The sequence below is a fragment of the Patagioenas fasciata genome, chromosome 1, assembly GCF_037038585.1.
Source record: "Patagioenas fasciata isolate bPatFas1 chromosome 1, bPatFas1.hap1, whole genome shotgun sequence".
In the NCBI taxonomy this organism is placed as follows: domain Eukaryota; kingdom Metazoa; phylum Chordata; class Aves; order Columbiformes; family Columbidae; genus Patagioenas; species Patagioenas fasciata.
This window is the reverse complement of record NC_092520.1, coordinates 20,639,118-20,660,762: the sequence shown is the minus strand read 5'-3', so window position 1 is coordinate 20,660,762 and position 21,645 is coordinate 20,639,118. Positions and strand designations below refer to the sequence as shown.

The following is a 21,645-nucleotide window of genomic DNA, read 5'->3' as shown; positions in this document are numbered from 1 at the left end:
TTGAATGACTATCTACAAATTTGCATGTCTTTTAGCGAAGTTTTAAAAAGACATTGCGGTGTCCATCCTAAATTTGTGGCTTATGGTAGTGTTGAATACAATTTTCTCTCTCTCATCTTCAGCTTTTGTTTTCACACTTGCATCAGTGTGTCCCATATTTTAGCTTCTGTAAATATGATCACTTTGCAGTTATAAAATGATGCTGTGATGCTATCTTGAAATGCTTCCAATGTGATATCAGTTTTCCCTCTTCATCAGTCATCCAGCCAGTGTTTTCTTTTCCTTGGCTGTTCATTCAGCCGTGTTTGTAACTTCACTGAAAGTCAGGAATTTTTCTGTCTGGAACATGATTAAGGCCTTAATATCTCTTTATTTCATTAAGGAATCATTTTACTAAAATCTGCTATCTCAAAGTAACTTTTGTGATCAATCCTCTTGGTTAAAACTTGAGAAGGCTTCTTAGAAGAAAGAAATGTCCTGCTTTAGAAGCATGTTTATCTACACAGTCACAAAGTCATTTGAAGTTGGATATGTTTACTAAAGTTCAATTTTTGCATCAAATCAAAAAGTTGATAGGTGCATTACAATACTTGTAAAAAGAAATGTCCTCTTTGTTATCCATGTTCTTTAGTTTGCCTGTAACCCCGGACTTTGTATTTTTTCAGGTATGTTATTTCCTGTTGCAATGTTGTATGCTGTGTAGAAACACATTTGAATAACCAAAACCAGGAAGCATCAGTTAAAATGCACTAAGCAATTAGAGGTGCAAGCCTATTCTGTGAAATTCTTCTCAGTTTTTATTTGTTCATAGAATGAGAAGTTGCATATCATCAGAACTGGCTGCCTGTAATAGGGTTTCTTGAACACGTGCAATCTTACAATGATTTCCTCTGGAAGAGAGAGTCATCATACTTTCTCTCTTTATTTCAAAAAATCTAATGCATATGTTCTATATTTGTCTAAATAAAAAAAAAAAAGGCTCAATTCTTCATGTTACTAATAAGACCTGAGATGCTTGGCATCTTTGCGGTAAAAGCTCAGTAGCTCCTGTATTTAGGTAATTATGCATTAAAGGCTTAATGTAACACTTGTTTTGGTTTTGAACATGACATGAAGAGAAATAACTAAATGCTTTGACTGGTTTTTAAAGCAAACATGAAAGCTGCATTTACGCTTTGGATGCATTGCTTCACTTCATTCTGGTATTTTCTTGGCTATCCTTACATGGGGTTTGTGACTGATGTTTGTTTGTTTGCTTCAGCATTAGAAGAACATCTGTTAAATAATAATGAATATAAGTATGCTCTTCTGATTTAGTTTAGGATTAAGATTTTTGTTGTGTTCCTTTTATTTCTTTCAGCTTGACAAAGATGACATGGTATATATGGAAGCATATGATAAGTTGCTGGAATCTTGGCTTACTTTGGTACAAGATGACAAACATTTCCATAAAGGTTTCTTTACCCAACATGCTGTTCAGGTCTTTAATTCCTACATTCAGTGCCATCTAGCTGCTCCTGATGGTACAAGGAATTTGGTAAGCCTTCGTTCTAGTAGCTCTTGATGATGATATATAGTAACTAGCCCATGTGTTTTAGGGTGTACTATTTTAGGTAGCTCAAGGGAGCTAGTGTAGAATTACTATTTGTGATTTTGGAAGTGGAAAACTTTCTGAATTTGTTACTCAGATGTCATTTTTTCAGTCTGTGTCTCTTACTCTGAAGAGGAAATAAAAGAATACAAAGTTGGAAATCACCTTATTGAAGTAGGAAAAAAAAAAAGGAAAGGTGTTGCTCAGATCAATGTGCATTTTACTGTTCTTCCCATAGTCGCAATGACTAAACTTTTAGCCATCTTCTCTGGTCTAGGGTCCTAGTTAAAATCCCCAATGAAACTGGAAGACTTTTATATGGTTACCTCCCGTACCTTATCTTCAAAGTACACTCTCAAAGTAAAACTGACATGCATAAATACCTAAAAAATGTAGAATGACTATGCTCAGACTAGAAGAAACTTGCAATAGTATGTGGTTCTTTTGTGTAAAATAATACATGAATTCCCAATTGAATTTTTGAGGTGACTGTTGTAGAGAAAACCTAAAAGTACCTCAGGTATCTCTTGAACTATTGAGAAAGAAGGCAGTTTAGTCTCTTGCCCAGGAGTTTTGATCTTACTAAAATAGATTCTCATACAGAAAGTTGGATGTAGATGTTGGATGAATTAATTATTACATAAATCCAATTCAATAACTGTATAAAATCTCTATTTAACTCGATGCTGTGCAAAGATCTCCAAGAGACTGCATTCTAAAAAGTACCATATAAAACTTAATTCTGCTATCTCAATATGTAACAGATGGTAATAACAGTGCCCAAACAGTGCGAAATATTTCACCAGAGAACTTTGAATTCGTGTCAAGCGGTCTTGACATAACTTGTATACAGAGGTTAATTCATGTCATTCTGTGAGATAAGTCGTTTATCCCATGGGTAACCTTTTAAAAGCCACAGCTGGCATTTTAGAATGCTGCTTGTTCAATATCAAAGCAGTAGCAGGAACTTTCAGTCTCCGCTTTGAGAGCAGAGGCTCACTCCTCAGTAAGCAGCTGCAACTTTGAAGTCACCAAAAAAGAACGATTTGCTGGGTTACTTAAAGAAAAGATGGGTTAAAGGCACTTTGGGTAAGGAATTGTGTGAGGATTCAGTTTTCCAGAGCCTTTGTAGAAACAAAGTAGACCGATAGCTTTCTCTGTCACTTGTATTTTACTTTGTTAATTGTGTAAATTTTATGATTCTTTAAGAGATTTTTTAAAAAACATTTTAACATTGATACTTAGTTTCTACATATGGTTCATCTCTTCAAGGAATAATGTCTGGTTACTATTTTAGTTTTATAATGCAGCCAATTGAGAAAGCTTTGAGAAATCAAACATGGCAACTTCTGCATCAGCAGGAAATAAAACTGAGATGATGACAATGATGATTTATATTAGCGTTCTGTTTTCGTGTGATTATAACATTGACTTTTTAAAGCTTTTTCCCCATGAACAATGGGTTATGGAAAATCTTCAATGAAAGAAATTATTTTCATTTTACCATGGAAAATACTACCTGTTCTGTGATTTATGTAAGCTGTCAGACAACTGAGAATATCTTTGACTAATGAATAGGGAAAGCGTGGAAGTTCCAGTGTTTAAAATGGTTCTTGGTCTGCTACGTGATCTGCAATGCAAATGTGCTTCAGCGATTTTCTGACCACTGGGTTTGCAGCCCATCTGTGAGCCAGTAATTCAGTACCTTGTATTGCACTTCTAGCAGTGGGTGCTCGACAGAGCAGATTTATACACCCTGTGGTATAAAGAAGTTGGTTTGCTATTGTCCAGCCTATGCTTATCCTACGAATAACAATTATCAGTTTTCATAACTCTTATCCTTGATTCTTCACAAACAGTGAATATTTTTACTTGTATAGCAAATACACAATCAACTCAATGTGGCATTTTGCTAATGAGTTTATGAAAGGTTGATTTCAAAACAATATGAAGCCGTGTTTACTCCTGTTTAACTCTTACGTCTAATTTAGTGTAAGTCTGTTGTTCATTCATGCAAAACACCTTGACAGAAGAAACCAAAATCATGTAGAAAATTATGGCGATGACAATTTAACAAGCATAACCATAACTGATTGCTTCTAATTTTGTTGAAATATAACCAAGACTGCCAATGGTGTGGCCTCTCGGGAAGAAGAAGAAATAAGTGAACTGCAGGAAGATGACAGAGACCAGTTCTGTGACCAGTTGGCCAGCGTAGGCATGCTGGGGAGAATTGCTGCAGAACACTGTATACCTCTTCTTACAAGGTATAAAAACCCCAGTCATTAATGCAAGTCAATAAAGCCATTCAAGTATGAAAAGCCTGACTTTGCCAAGACAATTTAAAAACAGTGAAGTTATTTTATTATTATTTGTCCACAGTTTATTAGAAGACCGAGTGACAAGGCTCCATGGGCAGTTGCAAAGACACCAGCAGCAGTTACTCGCCTCACCGGCATCAGGCACAATTGACAATAAAGTGCTTGATGATTTGTATGAGGATATTCATTGGCTTATTTTAGTCACAGGTTAGTGAACAGCTTTAAATGGTGTTTATTGTGGTATTCTTATTGCAGCTGGTACACTTCAGGGGAAAAAAAAAAAAAGCCTGTATATCAACTACTCTTAATTGACTATAAATTGTATCCTTTATGATGGTTTCATCTTCCATACGCTATTCGCAGAGTCTTTGTTTTACTTCATCTGCCTTGAGTAACATGAACATTATCTTTAAAAGAATGATGGAGCCTTTACATGAGGTATGTCCTTTGGAAATTCCTGCAACTGATTTTGTTAGAGATTTTTTTGAGATGTGTTAGCCATCAAGCTATTGAAGAAATTAGTCTGTTCATGGTATCAGTTGTATTGTCTGGGGGCACATGACTTTATAAGGGAATCAACATGAGATCAGGATAATGGTATTACTTGGAATCAAATAAGTTACACAGTCTCTCAGTGCTGATGAGATCCGTGTCTGCCATTTTGTTACGTCTCAGGGAACTTGAATTTTGAACCTTTTTGGTTTTGATTTTTAGATAGAACTGGTTTGCATCTGTTTGCAAAACATAATAACAATTAAGACAGTGTCTGTACTTTGTTAGGAGAAATGTATACTTTATGAAATATTTTGTGAGATCTTCTTGAACATCTGAATGTTTTAGTCACTCTCGGATGTTGACATGAATGTGTTCATAATATTTTTGTATCACTGTGGGATGGAGTTTGTATGAGTAATGTACAGATGGCTGTCAGATCAGACACTGAAGACTGTGACTAAAGCTGGGATTAATATTAATTATCTGGACACCAGGGTATGGTATAAAAACCCATGCTTCACCTGATCTGCAGTTGCTATGCAAGGAAGACTGTATTATAGCACATGTGCTTGGTGTCTGAAAGCCTCTGACAGAGATGAAATGTTAGCAGAGCAGAAATCCCAAATGAGATGGACTTGGTGGAGAAGCTGTAAAACCAAGGCCTTTTAATCACATAACAGAAGGAGAAAAAACTGACAAAATGACTGGTTGATTGGTTGGTTTTCCCCTTAATAGTTCAATTGACTGTGGTACTTCTACATGAAGCAAAGCTTATCTCTTATTTTATTTCATTTTTTTTTAATTTGGTGCTTTCTTTTCCAGACTTAGTTTCTTGTCACTTTGGCTTTAAAGATTCTAAAGTTAACTTAGATGTATTTAAACAGTCAAGTCAGGGTTTGTATAAACATTTGATTCTGGTGTGGTGTCTGCAGTTAAGCCAATGGATTCTCTAATCAAAAAGCCATAAGTTAATATAGGGTAGGAAGTTGTGATCACTCTTTCTTTTTTAATGTAAGGCTACCTCTTGGCTAATGATACTCAGGGAGAGACTCCGCTAATACCTCCAGAAGTAATGGAATATTCCATTAAACATTCAACTGAGGTTGACATCAATACAACACTTCAGATTCTGGGATCTCCAGGAGAAAAGGCCTCTTCCATCCCAGGGTACAACAGAACTGATTCTGTAATTAGGTAAGGATGCATCTCGTGCTATTAAGTGTGTTACATACTTTTTCAGAGAAAAAAAGGAACGTGAGTGGACTTCTGTGAATTTGAGAAGTAAATAAGCAATTTGTAAATACTGAACACTGGAAAATAAATATCTCTCCTAACTAGTATTAAAATAAGGGCAAGTATTTTTTAAGAATGGTTTTATAACAGACGTATTAAGACAATGCTATAACAGACGTATTAAGACAATGTTATAAAAGACAGATTAAGAAAAGATGAAGTGTTGTGGGTTTGGGGATTTTTTTAGCTTAAAGAAAGGCAGGATAAATACAGATGGTGTTTCAAGCCAAGGTGATCCAGGGGAGGACTGAGAAGAAAAATGAGAGTAAGGCATCAAAACAGATAAAACTGAGTCAAGATGGGAAGGCTGAAGTGAGTAGATTGATGGCCTAAAAGTCTTGGAGATAAACAAATGGTTTTGTATCTCTACTGAAAGCCCATCTTTGATCTATTTGTTACAGAAAGTCCTTAAAATTACTTCAATTGTAAAATACCACTATATCAAATTATTTAGATAATATCCTATGCGCTCTATAATTCATTCAGCTCATGTACAGTTTAAGCAAGTGCCTTCCAGAGCATCAGTGAGCTTGTCTACTTGGCACATGAGTTACTGCCGCAGCCTGGCAGTAGCAGCTCAATTGATTCTCGGTGCAGGAGGAATTGTTGTCACTTATGTGCACCTGTCACTCACTATTAGACTATACAAGGAGCAGGAGAGGGGATCTCTGTTCTCATTTCACAAGAAGGCTGATGCCCATAATACCTCCTCAACTTGAATCCTCACACTTCAGGAGGTTGAATTCCACTTTTAATTGACATGGAAGATTCTTCACCCAAGATTAGTTGTTCTGTACTTAACGTTTTCTTTTCTGGAAGAGGCTAGAAAAAATGGTTCTTCATTAGCAATGATGTGCCAGATGCTATTGGCAGCTCCAGGCAGTGGCCAACAAACAGGATTTCTTGATACAATGTCCCAGTGGTGACAGGAAAAAAATCAAATCTAAATAAGGCACTCTGGCAATAGCTCTGAAATGTCTTCAAGAACTAGACTGTCAATGCCTGAATTCCTTGTGCACTATCATATTCTTACCAAATTGGACTGATATACCACAAACTCTAATATTTAATGTAATGTTATGGACTGATGGTATTAATGGGATCACCTGGTTAGCTGCTGTTTCACGCTGTTTCTCTGCAATAATGCAAATGAAATAACTGGTCCTTTCTGTATTTGTTCTTCGATGTGCATCACACTGCAAAAGCTGCACCATTAGGCCCGACTTGGTCACCAAGCTTGATGATGCAGGGAAGGAAGAATCAATTTGTCCTCATTCCCTCAATGTCAGAATGCTTGTGAGGATTCTTTGTTGCAGTGATTTTGATGTCAGAGATAATCTCCTTATCTTTTCATGCATATTCTGACTTTTTAGAAAATATTTGCCAGTCTATCCTGTCTCTGTCTCCTTGCATTTAAAGAAACAAGAAATTCAGGTGCTTTTTACTTCCTTAGACTTGAACTACTCTGTGTTATCCTATTCTTTCTGTCATATTTCCTGAAAAATTAAAGTTTTTGGTAGTTGCAATGCTTCTCCAAAAACCCATTCTCAGTGTCCTCATTGTATTTTAAATCTGCAGGTTGCTGTCTGCTATTTTAAGAGTGTCAGAAGTAGAATCTAGAGCAATAAGGGCAAATCTCACACACCTCCTGAGCCCCCAGATGGGCAAAGATATTGTATGGTTCCTCAAGCGCTGGGCAAAGACTTACCTCCTAGTAGATGAAAAGCTGTATGATCAGGTAAGGATATAACTTTCATGAATTAATTGGTCTGGTGTAGCAGTAATATTATCCTGTGGATGCAGAAGTCAGTGTAGCTATTTTAAAGTGCAATGATAAAGGATTTTTAATGCTAAATGGGTTGTGATTTATTTTTTAATTTGTTTGAAAGTTGATGGTTTTTGCAACTTTTTATTTAGAAATATAAGTTGTTAGGGGACCCTTCTTGCACGTTTTGGTGTAAATGTGATTGATGTTTTTTTTTGTGCCCATTGCCGAAGCAGAATAGCATAGTGCACTCTGAGGCTGCGTAGTGGGTGAAACTCACTGACTTCAGCAATTTTATAAGCTCCTTCTCACCATCCATCAGATCTTACAGCCCATCTCTAATACAGTGGTTGCCCTAGATGGATGATGTAGTAAGTAACCTAGTCATAATTCTGAATTAGATATCTAACACCATCACAAAGTAGTATGCATTAGCTAATGTCACGTTACTTTCCCTCCTCTCCCGGTTCTCATATGTTCTCATTATATATATCAAGATTTCAACAGTGCATTCTTTGTAAACAGCAACTTCTTATTGTGTTTGAACAGCACTAATCATGATTAGACCTCAGTCCTGATTTTGCTTCTAGAACTAACTGTAATCCAGCCAGCTGACAGAGGCCACTCATCCTGAGGAGGTCTGTCGGCTCTAACTTTTGAGAAGGGAGCCTCCTCCTCCCCTTTATTTCCACTACTGAAGCAACTAAGAATACTAACGCTTCAGGAGACCCCTCCTTAACAAAAATAGGTATATCATAGACTTGTAAATATTTGGAATGATATTCAGCTCGTAGTTACAGCAAAGCTAAGAATTTGTAAAGGTACTAGTTGGGGAAGAACTGGAGGACATATAAGGAGGAGATCCACATGAAAAACTATGTGAAAATCGAAACTAGAGTATATAGGAAATGCACACATTTAGTTTGTGTTGACATGTGAAAGTGATTGAAACCTCTGTTTAAACCTCATGCTCAGTCACGTCTATATCATGGGTTCCAAAGTTAGAAGTGTTAGTGGTGTGCTGGCAGGAAGCCCCCCGCAAAATTATTACAAAATCCTTGGATTTCACTCTTGAGAATTTTCTTTTAGAGACAGGAGAACAGGCAATTTCGAGGAAGCATATTGTATTGTGCCAGGACCAGAATGTGACATGTTTCCTAAAATATATATAGATTGAATGATTTGCAGAAAGCAGATGCAGAAAAATTGCGATGAAAATAAGTTTTTACAGGTTCAATCTAGACCAACAGCTGGGTTTTATTTCTAGTAACTTGTATCACTGAATTTTGAGGAATTTCATTGGAAATTCACAGAAACACTTACGGGAGAAGATTTTGGGGTCTTTCTTTTAGTTTTGGAGCTTTCAAACTTCCATTGGTGTTAAAAGCTAGACATACTCAAACCTGATTTCGTAATGAGGTCTAAATTTTTGGTTTAGGTATTGTGCTTAAAGTTGCAAGATAAATTTGGCAAAGATTTTTCTATTCCAGGTATTCTCTGCCTTTGATGTAACATTTGTATATTTTAAGTAGGGAAGAAGTGACAGGCTGAAAGGAATTTGCTGACAATGATTACCATACACTTTGGGGTTCTGGCTTCTGTAAAACTCACTCATTTTAATGCTTTTCTTATAGATAAGTCTGCCATTTAGTACAGCATTTGGTGCTGATACAGAGGGTTCCCAGTGGATTGTGGGTTACCTTTTAGAAAAAGTGATCAGTAACCTGGCAGTGTGGAGTTCAGAGCAGGACCTTGCAAATGATACTGTACAACTGCTAGTAACATTAGTGGAAAGGAGAGAGCGGTAAGTTGCTATACCTCTGGAAGTCAAAAAATTTCTTTTGCTTCCTTTAAATTTTTTTGGCCAAGGTAATCCAAATATAGGGCACTTCATGTCTCTGTAAGTCAAATTACTTTAACATACTGTAAATGGAAAAAAAAATGTCTGACAAAGTGAGGAGAGAGACCTATATTTGACAAAACAACCTAATTTTTATTGTTGTTTAGAAGTGCACTCTCCTTCCCCTACCTTTGTGCCCCACTCTTAAACAGTGAGAAAGGAAAACTCTCCTGGTCTCCACTCTTATTGCAAGGATTTTTCATTGCTGTTTATTTTTGTTGAACACGTTCTTCCGGATTAAGAGTTCAGATACTGGCTAAGCCACTATAAAATGTGTTTCGTAAATATTTTTTTTTTAATCCAGGATTTGGTGGATTCAGACAAATTTAAAAGTTACCTTTAGTATTACAAACTGTGAAGCAGGAAATTCTTAAATGTTTTACTTTTATGAATTGACACACTATCATATATGCAATCATGAATTCAGTCTGCTGAGAGACTTCTGACCTTCGAGGAGTTAAACGCTTGAGGAGTGGAATAAACTGCTTATTTTATCATGACATAATGAGACTAAGCTTTTAATCCATGCAATATGTCCATTAACTCTGTGTGTATGTGTGTAAAACTAAAGCACTTCCCTGCTTTTCTCCCATATGGACTGAGCTATTTTCGAAGTATATACTTTAGAAAACTTAGAGGTGGGGCATTAAAAAGGTGAAAATCAAAAGGCAATTTAGCCTTAGAATAAGGGAATTAAAATAATAGTTTTAAAAAATCTTCTGACAACTGCTAGTAACCTGATGTGCTCTGTTCAACAGTTTTGCGAAGTGTTTCATTAAACTGTTTTTCCCTCTTCTAGGGCAAATTTAGTTATTCAGTGTGAAAACTGGTGGAATTTAGCTAAACAATTTGCAAGGCGAAGCCCTCCTCTTCACTATTTGTCCAGTTCTGTGCAGAGAACACTAATGAAAGCTTTAGTTTTAGGAGGTTTTGCTCATATGGATACAGAAACAAAGCAACAATACTGGACAGAGGTAAGCTATCTTGATACTTCTATTACCTTCATTTAGCAAGTAGTAAAAACAAGTTAGTTTAGGGAATTTTATGGTGACATGAAGTCAACCCCTACACAATCTTTTGGTTTTGAACATCTAATGTTGATAATTTTTTAAATTATTCTCTCTTTAAAGTCAACAGTTGTATGGCACCCATAAACTGCCAAAAATTATATCTAAAACACCACAACCTAAACTCAAACAACTAATAATTGCCTGGAGGATTAGTGAAAGAGCCAGTATAGCAGTATACTTGACAGAGGCTATTACAAAAGGTTAAGAATTTCCCTTGAAACGGTGTAATTTCTTCCTTTTATTTTAGTTTTGTAGTGTTACAAATTATTTAATTATTCACTTAATGACAGTAAGTAAAAAGCTAATGTGGGACATAATGAGGAGCCTTGACCAGTTTTTTATGCCCTGGCTCCATTAAAATTCAGATATTTAATACCAGAAAGGTTGGTGCTACAAAGTAGCTGAAATGTGATCAGGAAGCACTGCATGAGTTTGTAAAGCATTGGACTTCTGAAAGAAAGTTGGTTTTATTAACAAAGCTATGAAATTAGTAATTGAAGGTAATACGATAATGCACTGGAAGTGATTGATTCTGGTACTGTCATGCCAAAAGCAACCCATGAGCTTGCTAAATTACTTAAACCTTGCATCTCGTGTAGTAATACGCTTATCTTAATGTGACTCTTCTAAAAAATTTTAAGGTTCTTCAGCCACTTCAGCAGCGATTCTTGAATGTGATAAACCAAGAAAACTTTCAACAGATCTGTCAGGAGGAGGAAGTGAAACAGGAAATCACGGCTACATTAGAAGCACTCTGTGGCATTGCTGAAGCTACCCAGATCGATAATGTAGCAATTCTCTTCAATTTCCTAATGGACTTCCTTAATAATTGCATTGGATTGATGGAAGTATACAAAAACACACCAGAGACTGTTAATCTCATAATAGAAGTCTTTGTTGAAGTTGCACATAAACAAATTTGCTATCTTGGAGAGGTAAATACAGCCAGAGGGGGAAGAAGAGGAAGAGTACGTGTGTGTGTGTGTGCACGCATGTACATGTGTATACAGGGATATCTCTTAAACAAAATAAATGTAGTGATTTTTAGATTCTATAAAGGAAGAAGTGCAATATGGTCACATCTGTTACAGGAGTTCCTTTGTTCAGAAACATACACTTGCAAAGATTAAAAGCAGGACATCTAGACTATTCTTACACCAATAAACTTAACCACAATTCATCACCAATCTAGCTCTGTGCATGGGTAGCAAAAGAGTGCAAACCATGTTAAGTACTTTTTGGAACCATTTCCAGTTTCTCTGAAGGGCAGGCTGGGTTTGCACAGTGTATTGTGGCTCCAAATGTCGATAGCTGAGGCGAGTCCCCAGGACATTTTCTTGGTAATCTAGTTTGTGTGATTAGTGAGATGTGTCAGCTTGTCTCAAGCCACCCTTTTCTTTTTTTGCTAAGACTGTTTTAATCATACCACATCAATATCTGGCTGTAACTGTTCTTATTGTTTAAGGTGGCTTTGTCCTTGGTGATTTTGTGTTAGTTGTTACAGAAAGTGGTTATGTAACTGAAATTAAAATCTTGAGGTATCATCAACCAAGTAACACCATCTTAGAGCAAAGTGTGTCACTTTCAGCATATGGAAGTTTTCTTATTATCTAACATTATCTTATAGGCCAAAGCCATGAACTTGTACGAGGCCTGCCTCACTCTGCTTCAGGTGTATTCCAAGAATAATCTAGGCCGACAACGGATAGATGTTACAGCAGAAGAAGACCAGTACCAGGATCTCCTTCTTATTATGGAGCTTCTCACAAATCTTCTATCAAAAGAATTCATAGATTTCAGTGATACAGGTATGAAGGAATTGGTAACTGCTGAACCATAACTTGTGCTCTAAACTGTAAAAACCATTGTGGGGCATGTGTTCAATCCAGGTAAAATGAAAACTGAAGTTTAGGCTTTGATTAGATCAGGAAATGGAAATTGCTATTTAATGTGCCAGTAGCAAAGGAAGGACTTTTCACAGTATTCTAGCATCTGAAATAATTATTGCTCTCGTAAAATAAATAGGGCCTGTATGAAACAGGTTGAAATATGAATGTTGCAAGTCTGAACATGTAGTAGCAGCAGTTTTATAACAACCCACAGGGAAGGCAGAATAGTAAATTTAACTGCAAGGGGGCAGGTGGATTATCTTAGTACAAGATGCAACATTTGTGAAATGCTGAGCTCATTAAAATTCCACCAGGTTTGAGGGTTTTCTGTATTCCTCATTCATAGAACGTGCTTTATGGTGTGTGGCTGTGGTAAAGGGTTCTGTTTTGTATCCCAGCCTGTTACTTTCTTCTCTATATTTGCCACGTCAAATTGCAGTAGTCCTGAATACGATCTGCCATTTGTAGCTTGGCTGTGCTGCGTTGCTTTTGAATAAGTTGAAAGGCACTTGCATGACTCACGTTTTGCCATGTCCTGTACAGCTGGCACAGAAAACGCTCAGTAACAAAGTGAATCTGCCTATGTTTTTGTTCATGGCTTTTCTGAGGTACCTCTTGAAAGAGAGAACCTTGTAGTCCAAAATTCAGTACCTTGGTTTATTTTTTTGTCATTCATGCACAACTCTAATACAGAACCAGATTTAGATTTTGTCTTTTGAATGGACAGCTCAATGCCACGTCACATATTCTGTTTGAGGTCAGGTATTGGAAGTTAGTTGCATGGAAAACACTGTAAAATACTTCCATGAAACTAAGGAATCTGAGCACAAATGTAATGCCCAGAGATCAAATGTATTGCAAGCTGTGTGGATACTGTTGCTGACTCAGTGCAGGAATTATGAAGGTAAAGTTGTGAGTTGATGGGAAATGTCTTACTGGAACTGGAGAAAACTTGGCAACTTCTAAACTACAGAATTTTCTGCATTAACTCTCCTTTTTTTTTTTTCTCCGTGTATTTAAAAATATATATAAACCTATCTAAACAGATATATAAAATATTAAAATGCAGTAATATTTTGTTTACTATCTGTTTATGTGTGCAGGCATGAAGCAGCTATCACTAGAAACAAATGCAATGTTCTGTAATGGAAGGGAGCCCTCAGAGTGTCTGAAGTGTTCTGGTTTAGCATGCCATCTGGTACACGTGATTATGAAATGCTTCATCCTAATGAATATAAATATAGAGTGATGTGGCAGCCTCCACTTACTAAGTTTCTATTTTAATGCAGTGCCTCGTGTTTTGGGGGAAAGGGGAATAGCCCTATTTTTAAAAATGTCTTTATTGTAAAGAAATTGGACTCTTGCTTCAAAATGTTTAATCCTCCTTTTATACAAAACATTTTCTGTCTTTTCTACAGATGAAGTATTCAGAGGACATGAGCCTGGACAAGCTACAAATAGATCTGTATCAGCAGCAGATGTTGTCTTGTACGGGGTTAATCTAGTTCTACCTCTGATGTCCCAGGATCTGCTGAAAGTAAGTATATTTTTTGCACATAGTTGCTTGAATACAAAAGCTTTATAGTAATGAAATCCAAGAATTCATTCCTATATGCATTCCACCTCCATAAGCTGAGTTTTCTAGGTTTTTTAAAATGCAAATAACTGTTCTATAGTTCTTGATACTGTTTGAAAAGAAATATTATAAGCTAAGAAAGTATGTAATTGAAGGACCTAAACAAAACTTTTCTCTTCTAGAAGTGAGTCCATGCTGGTCAACAATTAGCCAAACCTGAAATGTGGCCCATGGAATCCTTTTTCTGATAGTGTCAGAAATGTGATAGTAAGCATAAGAAGTGATATTATTAAAAAAAAAATCTAGGATCAAGTAGTAACTATTTAACTATTTTCACAATACAGCTGCGTTTCGTATCATAGCAGCTTGTCAGCAGAACATGAAGCAATGGAAGGGCAGTGTTGCCTTGAGTTGCACTGTGTTAGTGTTGCTACTTCGAATCGGGAGAACACTTCCAAAGTGTATCTTGGTTGTCCTCTCTTATCGTGCTTTGTCACCTGGTATTGCTTGCTGAACATGAGACCCACATCCATTTCAGATGAAACGGAGTCCAAGAATGTACCCTAGGAGCCCTCTGTGCTCCAAGTGCTCATGAGGCCTTTACCCCACCGGACTAGACTTGCTCATGTCAGAAGTAGAACTCCTTGAGTTTGTATAGAGCAGATACCAGACTCCCACCATCAACTGTTTGGCTTTAGCAATCTTTTTTTCTTGTACCACAGTGTTTGCCAATAAAGTTGTAGCCATTCTAAAGACGCTGAAGTTGTCTACTAAAATTGTCTTCTTCAGCAGAAAGCATCAGTCCTGTCTCTTTGTACAAATGGAAATTACGTCAGGACAGAGTTATGTGATTAATTCTAAAATTCCCATGTTTTTCTTTTGACAGTTTCCATCCCTGTGTAATCAATATTACAAATTAATCACTTTCATCTGTGAGATATTCCCTGAGAAAATTCCACAACTTCCAGAGGACCTCTTTAAGAGCTTAATGTACTCACTGGAGTTAGGAATGTCATCGTATCCTTTATAGAGCTTGGGACTGTTTAAAAATCAGAGTTGCTTTTATAAGCATGTGTTAAAAGTCTGATGTTTTTTCTTCACTTTTTTCCCTTTTCTATCAATCTCTGTATCTATAATGATATATCAGTAATGGACTCTTCCTCTCTGCTCTCTGGTGATGGAGAGTTTCACTGTAGTGTCTGAGATTCAAGTATTAGCTGAATTTCCTCTGACTCGTGTTGCTTGAATGCAGCCTTTAAGTGGTTTAGCGTGTAAGTTTTTTCTGGCAGCCATTCCTGCCTCCTCCATTACTTCACTTGAGAGTGTGTAACTTCATAAGCCTTCAGCTGGTTTCCCCAAGCCATTCCTGAATTAGTTTCTCAGCTGGTAACACAAACCACCGCTGCTGTTCTACTGGGCCGGTTCCAGAGCATTTCCTGTCAGGGTGCCAATGGGCTCTCCCGCTCCGAGCGGGAGCACCGTTCTCACTAATCTGCGGCACGTGTCAGAAACAGATGAGCTTGACCATAAGGGGCTCTTTCTGAAAATGTTATGTCAGAGAGGGTTATGTTACCTTAGAGCATGTAGTTAATAAAAGGAGGCGACAAAGTTGGAATTCTTTTTTTCCCTCCGCTTTGCTATTTTATTTTTAATTTAATTTTTATAAACAGATTTATAATGAAATCTTGGAAAATGCAAGCATTTAAAATACTCTCTAGTGACACCACTGGGAAGTTTTACCACAATTTAATTGAAATCTGACATTGATTCTTTAATGCCTGCTATCAGAATGAGTTCAGAGGTTTGTCAGCTCTGCCTGGAGGCTGTAACACCATTAGCAGAACAGTGTGCAAAAGCACAAGAAACAGATTCAACCCTTTTTCTAGCAACAAGGCACTTTCTTAAGGTAAGGCATCAGCGTTTTGTGTTACTTTGGGTTTTTGCATACAGGAGGTGTCAGGAGGCCAGCAATCATATCTGACTGGGTTAATCAGGATCACACATACCCATTCCCTAAAACCCTGCCAGTTTAGGAAGAAAGATAGCATGAAGGACTGGAGACATTGGACAAAGGAGAATGGAGGTGTAGATGGAAGAAATTACTTGTTGCCTATCAACAAAAGACCTGAGCCTCTCAGAATGTAATTTATATTTATCCATGCTCTGCACACAAGCTCTAGAATGCACCTGATTGACAATTTTGGCAGTTACGTTTACTGTAAAAGCTGTGAAATAGAAAGCTTCCAGAGTTGTGTGAACCAGAGGCTGGGTAGAATACCGAAACAAGAGGCAGAAATAAAGGTCATTGTTGGGAACTAGAAAGAAAATGCTGTCATTTACTCAATGTATCAAATGAATTATGCCTCTTTGTAATCCAGTATCATATTTAGTACTTCCCTTTTAGGACCATCCTCTCTGTCTCATCAAATTTTGGAGTGGCCTGGTACCAACCAGGTTCCTGCTAACTGGGAACAAAGTAATTGGGGAACTTGTGTGCTTGCCTTCTGATTTTGTAAAGACTTCGGTTTTCCTTAAGACATCCTTTCCTAACAAACTGACATTGAAACTTCTGGGAATTGCTCACTAAAAGCATGTAACAGCCAAGCTGAAAGAATAAGAAACACCTTAAATAATTTTGTCTTGATATTTTTTCTAAGTTAACATAGCTTTCTGCCTTTTCTCTAAGTTTCCACTTCAAATTATAATAAAATTATTTTAAATCTGTTCCCTGTTTAGCTTTCTGTAAGCTGTAAGAGTCTCCAAAACTTGAGGGAAAAAGTCCCCTGTTTTATTCTGGAGATCAAAGACTTTTTTTTTGTTATTTCTCTGGCATATCTGTAGCTTGTGGAGAAAAATACAAGAGATGACATTTCTCTCTGAAGAACACACATAAATCAGCAGCAGGTTTCAGTGCTTTGAGATGTGAATTTGTGCTGTTAAGCCAAGACTCTCCTTCTAAAAGAACTTGGCTTTCCAAAACAAGCAACAAACTTGGATCTTTGTAAATAGATGTTCATTATTATTATCAGAAGTGAAGATGAGGTTCAGCAGCAAATGTTGGTAAAGTAGAAAGTTAAGTTTACACTTCTGTAACTACTTCTGTTTTGTGATTTCAGATGGTCTTTGATATGCTGGTACTTCAGAAGCACAACACAGAAATGACAACTGCAGCAGGTGAAGCATTCTACACATTAGTGTGTTTGCATCAGGTATGGCATTTAGACACTTACACCCTGAAAAACAGTTATTTGTGGAAGGAGAGTGGTTAGTTACTGTGCGTCTGGCAAATCACAGACTTGTTCAGGTTGGAAGGGACCCTCAGGAGGTCTGTAGTCCAGCCTCTTGCTCAAAGTGAAGTCAACACTGAATTCAGATCAGGTTGCTCAGGATTTTTCCAACTGTCTTGAAAACTTGCAAGATGGATATTCCAAAGCCCCTCTGAGCAGCCTGTTGAATGCTTTATTATCCTTATAATTCATGTGCTTTCAGCACCTGTCAGTCTTCAAATTCATCAATATCCTTCTTGTATTAAGGAATTCAAGACTGGACACAAGTACTCCACATCTAATCTAACAAGTGCTGTATAAAGACATACAATAAATACAGCCCAGTATGCTGCCAGAGTTCACAGTCTTAGTCTGCTGCCCACCAGGACTTTCAGCTCCTTTATTCAGCAGAACTGCTGCTCCCCAGACTGACCAGGTGTCTCTGAATGTCAGTCCTGCCCCTGAATGCACTGGTTGCACTCCCCGCTTTGGTTTCATCCATAGATTTGAGGAAAGTGCATTTCCTCTCCTCCTGCAGTCACTGCCTAAAGTATTTAGTGGGACAAGGGCCAGATGAGAGCTCTCAGTGCCACTTGTAACCAGCTTGCAGGTGGAATATGAGCCATTAACCATAATGCTTTAGAGCAGGGGTGTCAAACTCATTTTCACTGGGGGCCATATCAGCCTTGCGGTTGCTTTCAAGGTGCTGAATGTAATTTTAGGACTGTATAAATGTAGGCTAATGATACAGGTGTGTTTTCACCCATGTAGTATTTCACCCATCTAGACAGTGTAAAACAGCTTGGTTATAAGGATGCTGTGTAAGTCTGCTAAAGACTTTCTAACATCAGGCATCACTGCTCCCCCCTCATTTCATCACAGAAGATAGTCAGGTTAGTAAAGCATGAGTTACCCTTGATAAATCCACAGTGGCTGTTCTCCATCCCTTTTTCTTTCAAGTGCCCGGAGAGTTTCCATGAGTACTTGCTTCATGATTTTCTTAGCCGTTCAAAGATGACAGAGGGCAGGCTTGTAATGACATGAACCAGGTTTCTGAACCCTTGGATGGATTCTGTCAAGTCTCATGAGCTTGTATGCATCAAGATCTCTCAGGAGATCATAGAACCATAGAATAGTTTGGGTTGGAAAGGACCTTCAAAGGTCATCTAGTTCAACCCCCCTGCAATAAGCAGGGACATCTTCAACTAGATCAGGTTGCTCACAGCCCTGTCCAGCTTGGCCTTGAATGTTTCCAGGGAGATCCCTGTGTTGATCTTCTTTATTACTCATAGTTCCTCTCCTCCTTGAACTCAGTCTCTAGTCATAAAGATCTGGGAAAGCCTGTCAGTGAAGATCAAGGCAAAGAAACCATTGAGTATTTCAGCCATGTCTTTTGTCTGTTATCACTAAGTCACCTGCTCCATACAGCAGCAGGACCCACATTTTCCCTGCTTCTTCTTTTACTGTTAACGTACTGATAGAAGGTGCTCTTGTTGTCCTTGATGTCCTTTGTCAAATTCAGCTTTAGCTGAACCTTGCTTTTCTGTCACTGCTATTGTCCAGCCAGTGTTTCTGGTTTTCTCCTTTGTAGCTGTCCCTGCTTCTGTTGCCTGCATGTGTCCTCCTTGCACTGGAGTTCAGTCATGAACTCCCAGCTTAGCTGGGTCTGTGACCTGATGTGTTTCTATTGTTTTCCTCAGTATCTGGACAGGCCATTCTTGTGCTTCGAAGAGGCTGTCCTTAAAGACCTGTCAGCTCTCCTAAGCTCGTTTTGTCTTCAGAGCTCTCTCCCACAGGATTCCCCCCCACCAGTCTCCTGAATAAGCTGAAATCTGCTCTTGTGATGTCCAAGGTCTGTACTCAGCTGCCCTTTTTCCTCACTCTCCTGAGTATCCGGAACTCCACTATTTCATGATCACTGTAATCAAGGCTGCCATTAATTGCTACATCCCTAACAACCTCTTCCTAGTTGTGAGTAGCAGATATGAAGTCTCCCCTGTGTGGCCCATCTGGCATGTAAGCAAATGTAAATCTGATCTGGAGACTTCCTCAAGTTGCTTAAGATAACTTCAGTCCACTACTTACTCCATTTTGGTGATTTGTAACAAGCTCCCACCATGATGCCATCTTTGCCACCTCCCCTGATCATGACTCATAAGCCCTCAACTAGATTGTTGTCTAGTCCATAGAAAAGCATCCTTAAATTGAGGTGCCCTTTCACATAAATGGCAATTTTCTGTCCTCTTCTTCCCTAAAGAGCTCTAAAGAGCTGTCCATTGGAGTGCTCCAGTCATGCCACCTGTCCCACCACATCTCGGTGCCTGCAGTGATGTTGGAGCTCTGATTCTGCGCAGGGAGCTCCAGCTCCCTTCTGTTTCCAAAGCTGAATGCATTTCTACACAGGCATTTGAGGTTTCAATCTCTTTCATCTTTCCTTCATGAGCACTCTTAAGCCCATCATACTTCCTTGTGTTCTTGCTCTTCTCTTGCTCTCTGTCTCCTCACTCATCTACAGGCTGTTAACACCATCCCCCAACATGCCCTTCCTGCCAGGTTGGCAAGCATTTGGCAAAGATGTTCCCAAGCCACTTCATCATATGGATTGTCTCTCTTGTTAGCATCACTCATCCCTCAAAGACTCGTGATCATGTAAGACAAAAAGACTCTGTGACACCAGCCAGAGGTGGCAACTTCATGATATGTCTACCACCACCCAAGTCCTTCACCAGCAGAACTGAGGGGTCTGCCATTCTGTCTCCTGTGTCCTTCACCCTTGCTCCCAGAGCTCAGAAGTCACTCTGCACTTGCTCCAAGTGTGCCTTGACAGTGTCATTGGTGGCTGTGTGGCTGAACAACTGGTGATAGACTGAGGGCTGAGGATGACCTTCAGCAGTCTGTCCGTAATAACAGCCCAGATCCTGACCCCCAGCAGAGCTTCTAGGTCCCTATCTCATCCATTGTTGCACAAGTGTCCATAGTCTCTGCAAAGTCATAGAATCACAGAATTGTTTCAGTTAGAAGAGACCCTCAGGGGCATCGAGTCCAACCATAGCCTAACTCTATCACTAAACTATGTCCCTAAGAACCTCATCTAAACACCTTTTAAACACCTCCAGGGATGGTGACTCCACCACTTCCCTGGGCAACCTGTTCCAATGCCTGACAACTCTTTCCGAGAATAATTTTTTCCTAATATCCAATCTAAACCTCTCCTGGCGCAGCTTGAGGCCATTTCCTCATGTGCCATTATCTGCTACTTGGGAGAAGAGACCAACACCCTCCATGCTACAACCTCCTTTCAGGTAGTTGTAGGCAGCGATAAGGTCTCCCCTCAGCCTCCTTTTCTCCAGGCTGAACAGCCCCAGTTCCCTCAGCCGCTCCTCATCAGACTTGTGCTCCAGACCCCTCACCAGCTTTGTTGCCCTTCTCTGGACTCTCTCCAGCACCTCAATGTCTTTCCTGTAGTGAGGGGCCCAAAACTGAACACAGGATTTGAGGTGCAGCCTCATCAGTGCTGAGTACAGGAGAACAGAGTGGTCCTGTTGGCCACACTATTCCTGATACAAGCCAGGATGCTGTTGGCCTTCTTGGCCACCTGGGCACACTGCTGGCTCATGTTCATCCAACTGTCAGTCAACAGCCCCAGATCCTTTTCCACCAGGCACTTTCCAGCCACCCTTCCCTGAGTCTATAGCGCTGCCTGGGGTTGTTGTGACCCAAGTGCAGGACCCGGCACTTGGCCTTGTTGAACCTCCTACAATTGGCCTCAGCCCAATGATCCAGCCAGTCCAGATCCCTCTGTAGAGCCTTCCTACCCTCCAGCAGATCAACACTCCCAGTGGCACAATCACTTCTCTAGTCCTGCTGGCCACACTATTCCTGATACAAGCCAGGATGTTGTTGGCCTTTTTGGCTACCCAAGGAGCTGTGCTGCTGCGTACCATGTAGCCGGGTGTTCCCCATAGTGACTGAGCCTGTTACAGTCAGTTTGCTGCATTTCTCAAAACTCTCAATGGTCCTTTTGCTGTTGTGTTTGACATGTTTCTTTCTCTTCTGTTTCTGTCCAAGTAAGCAGGACAATAAGTGGGAAACCCTTAGAAAGGAATCTAAGCTCTCCGTCCCAGGGAGAACCTGTGGGAGGAGATGGTTGGCACAGCACACTGAACATGGGGCAGGTGTGGAGAAAGAGAAGTGTGGTTTGCAGGAGTAAACCTATGCTAAGGAAGAGCCAGATGACACTTTGAAGAGTGTGCCTTAAACTTTTCTTCTTGCTCTTCCCTGCAGAGCACTAACGTAACTCTAAGCACTTCTGTAGCCTTACTAAAAACCTGGTCTGATGGACAGGTTTTATCTGGTTTAGAGGTAAAGGCTGCATGGCCACAGTCATGTCTGGTACCCTGTCAGTGAAACTGGGTGACAGGTGAAGTACTGACAGTTTTCTGTCACAGCCCTGATTCTGGATTTTGTCCTGATGAGAGA

At 39.1% G+C, this 21,645-nt stretch overlaps 1 protein-coding gene across 2 annotated transcripts in view; it reads left to right on the top strand.

Annotated features, from left to right (window-relative positions):
* XPO4 (exportin 4) overlaps positions 1-21,645 on the top strand; it is an 84,073-nt gene that overhangs the window by 55,689 nt on the left and 6,739 nt on the right. For both annotated transcript variants that reach the window (XM_071804100.1, XM_065831000.2), the window contains 13 exons: positions 1,361-1,537; positions 3,716-3,858; positions 3,974-4,119; positions 5,424-5,601; positions 7,279-7,438; positions 9,100-9,269; positions 10,165-10,339; positions 11,077-11,370; positions 12,063-12,243; positions 13,743-13,861; positions 14,787-14,917; positions 15,689-15,806; positions 17,017-17,109. In XM_071804100.1, the coding sequence (XP_071660201.1) occupies positions 1,361-1,537; positions 3,716-3,858; positions 3,974-4,119; positions 5,424-5,601; positions 7,279-7,438; positions 9,100-9,269; positions 10,165-10,339; positions 11,077-11,370; positions 12,063-12,243; positions 13,743-13,861; positions 14,787-14,917; positions 15,689-15,806; positions 17,017-17,109 (2,085 nt within the window). The remainder of the gene's footprint in view (positions 1-1,360; positions 1,538-3,715; positions 3,859-3,973; positions 4,120-5,423; positions 5,602-7,278; positions 7,439-9,099; positions 9,270-10,164; positions 10,340-11,076; positions 11,371-12,062; positions 12,244-13,742; positions 13,862-14,786; positions 14,918-15,688; positions 15,807-17,016; positions 17,110-21,645) is intronic.